This window comes from Propithecus coquereli, unplaced genomic scaffold, assembly GCF_000956105.1.
Source record: "Propithecus coquereli isolate 6110/MARCELLA unplaced genomic scaffold, Pcoq_1.0 Scaffold104, whole genome shotgun sequence".
Lineage (NCBI taxonomy): Eukaryota > Metazoa > Chordata > Mammalia > Primates > Indriidae > Propithecus > Propithecus coquereli.
The window spans coordinates 3,237,318-3,243,055 of NW_012134303.1; the positions used below are offsets into that span (position 1 = coordinate 3,237,318).

Below are 5,738 nucleotides of genomic sequence, written 5' to 3' on the forward strand. Positions count from 1 at the left end.
CAGACATTTCTATCCTGACTGACCATTTTTCTTCTACATATAAAGTGGCTTTCTGAGGATAGGTTTTCATATGGGCGTGCATATGTACACGTGCACCATTAAAGGGGGAAATGAGTACCCAGGTAACTTAAGCGTTAAATAAATATACTACTTTGACTACCTCCTTCCAAATCATTTATGCAAATGTGATATCTCCAGAGGTGAAAGATATCCTTAGATGTTAATCCAGGAGTTTATATAGGAAAACTACCTCCTACCAACTTGTAAATTTTTAGTACAATAAGGCATAGTTATGAATATAAAGATAGTCATCTTAAAAATCTATGCTCTTAGTAAGGGCATGGACTAGTTAAGTTCAGTTCTCCAGTTTACCCCAGCTCTCGGAATAACCAAAAACCATTTGTCTCACTGACAGATGGAACAGTAGCACCTTCACACAGGAGGACAGCAACAGATCATACTTGCCTCCTATTTTCATTGCCTTCCAAGATCCACAAAACAATGAACTGGAACCAATTACTGCACTATATTAAATATATAGGAAATGTTTGCCTAACAGAATTCCTTTGCTTGTTGGGGGTTTATTATTCATGCTCCTTTGACCTACTTGTGAACAATATAAAATAAAATGAAAGAGTAAGCTAGACTCAAATAAAGAGAAAAAGAGATGGAGAGAGAGACAGAGATAGATGGATAGAGAGAGGGTCTGGCTAGAGATTGCAGAAGCAATAACCCTGCCAAGGAAGAGGAGTTTTAGTGAAAAGTATAAATCTGTCAAGTTCCTTAAGAACCAGAAGGGCTAGCTGAGCATATACTTTTTATTTTATCTTTAAAAATAGGCCTGTTGAAATAATTTACATACCATAAGATTCACCCATTTAAGTGCACAATTCAATGATTTTTAGTATGTTTATGGAGTTGTGCTACCATCACCATAATCTAATTTTTATCACCCCCAAAAAAACTCCATATCCATTAGCAGTCACACCTCATCCCATCCCGCTTCCCTTATCCTCTTCGCCTCACAGTCCCAGGTAACCATTGATCTACTTTCTTTATCTATAGATTTATCTCTTCTAGACAATTAGTATAAATGGAACCATACATTATATGGTCTTTTGTGACAGACTTCTTTTACTTAGCATAGTGTTTTCAAGGTCCATGCATGTTGTAACATATATAACATGTATCACTACTTCCTTTTTATCGTTGAATAGCATTGCATTGTATGGATATACCACATTTTGTTTATCCATATATCAGTTGGTAGACATTTGCACCCTTTCCACTCATGGGCTATTAAAAATATTGCTACTATGAACATTTTCACGCATCTTCATATGTGGGTATGTGTTTTCTTTTCTCTTGGATAGTACTGCTGAGACTGTTTTTCAAGGTGGCTGCACCATTTCAAATTGCCATCAGTAATATATGAGAGCTCCATCCTCTCTGTATCCTTGTGAACACTTGTAGATGTCTGTCTTTTGATTCTAGCCATCCTAGTGGGTGTAAAGTGGGATCTCATTGTATTTTTAATTTTCATTTTACTGATGATTAATGTTGTTCATGTGTTTACTGGCCATTTGTATATTGTCCTTGAAGAACTGTCTATTTAAGCCCTTTTCCTATTTTTTAATTGGTTTGTTTATCCTTTTGCTGTTGAGTTGTAAGCATCCTTTAAATATTTTGTATACTAGACCATTATCAGAATATGATTTGCAAATATTTCCTCCCATTCTGTAGGTTGCATTTTTACTTTCTTGATGGTTTCCTTTGATGCACAAAAGTTTTTAATTTTGATGAAGCCTGATTTATCTTTTTTTCCTTTTGTTGCTTATACTTTTGGTGTCAAATATAAGAATCCACTGCCATATTCAAGGTCATTAAGATTTATCCCTATATTTACTTCCAAGAGTTTTATTGTTTTAGCTCTCATATTTAGGTCTTTAATCCATTTTGAATTCATTTTGTATGTGGTGTGAGGCTTGGGGTACAACTTCATTATTTTGCATGTGGATATCCAGTTGTCACAGCACCATTTGTTGAAAAGGCTATTCTTTCCCTATTGAATGGTATGTCACCTCCATTGGCCATGGATGTATGGGTTTATCTGTCAACTCCCAATTCTATTCCATTGATCTCTATGCCTATCCTTATGTCAGTATCATATTGTTTTGATTACTGTTGCTTTTGTAGTAAGTTTTGAAATTGGGAAGTGTGAGTCCTGCAACTTTGATTTTCTTTATCAAGATTGTTTTGACTATTCAGAGCCTCTTGCAATTCCATGTGAAATCAAAGATCAACTTTTCTAGTTCTACAATAAAAGGCTATTGGGATTTTAATAGAGATTGCATTGAATCAATAGAGATTTCTTTGGATAGTATTACTATCTTAACAATGTTAAATCTACACAGCATCTATGAACGTGGAAATTTTTTCCATTTATTTAGGTCTTTTCTAATATCTTCCATCAATGTTCTGTAGTTTTCAGTGTAAAATTTAGAGCGCTCTTGAAGGCTAATGCATACACTCCATAAAACTGTTTAGTAATATTGCCACCTTTTGGGGGGCATCAGATTGTAACCGAGTAGCTTTTCTAAAAATATGCTGTCTGTGCTCTTACATTGTGGTTATAATATTTTTGATGACAAATACAAATATTTGAGTGTTCTTGTTAACTCCATGGCATTGTTACATCTTTGTGTTTTATCATTGTAGTCCAACATGAAGAAACAACATATATTGCAATTGCTTTGAAATCATCAATTCACCTTTATGCGTGGGCACCAAAGTCCTTTGATGAAAGCACTGCTATTAAAGTGAGTAATCTCCTTTTCCTTTGGACAATACAGTTTTTCTTTTAAGAAGAAATTGTAAACAGAACAGTATTTTGAAATACAGATACAGAGGTTTATACCATTCTTCTATAAGTAATGTAATTTGAATATACCATGTCAATAATTATCGTTTAACCCTTTTCTAGACAATTCACAGGCACCACAAAAAGGGAGAATGTGAGGGAAATCCCTGACCCCTCCCCTTACAGGACCTCCCCACCAGCTCCTCACTTCCAATTCCTGTAGTCAACATGAAGACCTTCTCTTCTAGAGCCCAAGCCCAGGCTTTGGGTTTCACCCACAATGCCCTGAAACTCAGAAAGTCCTTGTTCTCTCTTAGTGGGGGGTGGAGAGCAGAGGGAAGGTAAGGAAAGGTGTGGCAAAGGTAGAAGAGGTAACCCCATTGGAAGAAGAAGGAGGGAAGAAAAAGCCTCTGCTCCAGTTACCACGGCTACAATAGGTGAGGGTGGGAAGGAACTGGGTGGGTCTATATTCCTTCCAAGCTGGAACTCTAAACACATTTCTTTCTAGAGCTATTGTAAGGCATGGTGGTTAGGCTCACAAAGTACTATTTCCACCTTTATTATGGTTTAACTGAACTTCTATAGATCAGCTACTGAAGGTAACCATTTAGTGTCCAAAACAATTAAGCTGCTGATGATTTTTTTATCACGTCTCGTAAAGTGGGGGCTATTTTTTTATCTAGAGTAACTTATTTATAATACTTCAGAATTCTACTTAAATTGGATTATTTTGTATTTACTCCATAGTAATGAGGGCTGATTAACAAACTGGCAGCACTCTCTCAAGACCAGTAGCTCCTAATCTGGGACATACATCAGAATCAGCTGGAGCATTTGTTAACAGTTTAGATCTTAGACCCAACCCCAGGCTGAATGAGTAGGTCTGGAGTGGGGCCTGGGAATCTATACTTTTAGCAAATGTTTCAGGTGATATTGAATGGGTTGGTCCATGGATAGGTTTTTACAAAGCACCGACAGGGACACATCCTAATGGAAGCCAGCAAGGTATTCATGAAATGCTTTTGTATCTTGGGTCAGGATCTGTTTCCATGGTATATTTTGTAGGCCAAAACATCACATGTATGCAGTAAAGGTGGGCTAATTCTTACAACTGCCTCTCCATGTCTATTTGCAAAATAACTATATTCTTTTATAAATAGCACAGACTACTATATATGCAGTCTGGGTCTTCCCTGACACAAATTACATCCCGTATCTGATCTCCCTAAATTGGGTCCTGGGTCAGCTGTCAGTATTTGGATATGGGTTTATTCTTGGGTGTCTGCTGATTGGTCAGAGCTGCCTGGTATGGAGCTGGAAAGCAAAGAGATAAATACCAACACTCTGTCTAGCCTGATACACAGTTCATGGTCCAAGTCCTCACTCCAGTTCTTGAATCCCACTTCATGACTGCAGTATGATGAATCCTGTGATGCTCAGTCCTCTGTGATGCTCAGTCCTCTACTGTGACCGGATCTTGGCAATGAATCCTGTTTGGCCCTTTGTTTCCTTGGACTAGAAACCATAGGAGCCTAGAGTACACCTAGTCTATGGTAGGTTAACATGTCTGGCCCTTTTCATTCCCTACCAAGTATGCATTGATCAGTCAGCAGACTCCGAAGGAGACTACATGTCCTATGAAGCCTATGTACGAATACTGGCAAAAATACAGGCAGCTGATCCAGCGAACCGGTTTAAGAGACCAGATGAGCTCCTTCATTTGCTGAAGCTCAAGGCAAGGAACTTAAAGACAGCAGAGTGCAGGGCTCTTATGATCATAGCCAATTTGACCTTTGAAGGGAAACTCAATATTTAGAACCTGAATATAATTATTTCTTTGTTGTAGTAACAGACCTAAGAAAAGTTGTAATACATAGGTCTCTAAATACAATGTGCCATTTAAAAAAAATCCACCTGGGTTTTGTAAACCTGTAAACCTGGCAAAAGAATGGGGAAATTTTGCCTTAGTTAGCATGTCATTTTTGGCCTTTTGGCCATATTTGGTTTTATATTCACAGGTATTTCCAACACTTGGTCATAAGCCAGTGACAGTTGACCTTTCTATTGGTTCTGAAAAAAGACTGAAGGTTTTCTTCAGCTCAGCAGATGGATATCACATCATCGATGCAGAATCTGAGGTTATATCTGATGTGACTCTGCCGAATAACGTAAGATAATACCTTCAGATCCCTAGAAATGACTGTATGCCACTATCTGAATTTTTCCAGCTGTTGAAACTGAAAGGTTTAGAAATATGATTAGCAATATATATACTGGAACCGAGACCGAAAAGGTAAGTATAGAGTGCCAGAAAGTGATCTTGCGTAAACAAATATCGCTGATGATTTCTTAGTCCAGACAGTTGAATCTATTTGGCATATAGATTTTGTCTGGCACAGTGTTTTTGTTTGTTTGTTTTTTCTTTCTTTCTTTCTTATTCAGGATATTATGGGGGTACAAACATTTTGGTTACATGTAATACTGTTTGCCCTGCCCAAGCCAGGACTACAATCGTGTCCCTCCCCCATACAGTGCATTCCGCTTCCATTAGTTGTGAATTTACCCCCCACACCCACCCCACCCCTACTGGCACCCAGTGAGTATTACTACCATATGAACAACTTAGTGTTGGTCAGTTAGTACCAATTTGCTGGTAAGTACATGTGGTGCATGTTTTTCCATTCTTGTAATACCTCACTTCACAGGATGGGCTCAATCTCTATCCAGGATAATATAAGAGGTGCTAGTTCACCATTGTTTTTTGTAGTTGAGTAGTGTTCCATGGTATACATATACCACATTTTATGAATCCACTTATGTATTGATGGGCATTTGGGTTGTTTCCACATCTTTGCAATTGTGAATTGTGCTGCTATAA

At 37.7% G+C, this 5,738-nt stretch overlaps 1 protein-coding gene across 1 annotated transcript in view; it reads left to right on the forward strand.

Moving 5' to 3' along the window:
* NRK (Nik related kinase) overlaps nt 1-5,738 on the forward strand; it is a 130,209-nt gene that overhangs the window by 114,615 nt on the left and 9,856 nt on the right. The window contains exons 26-28 of the mRNA XM_012644538.1: nt 2,719-2,823; nt 4,453-4,595; nt 4,879-5,028. Of these exons, the coding sequence (XP_012499992.1) occupies nt 2,719-2,823; nt 4,453-4,595; nt 4,879-5,028 (398 nt within the window). The remainder of the gene's footprint in view (nt 1-2,718; nt 2,824-4,452; nt 4,596-4,878; nt 5,029-5,738) is intronic.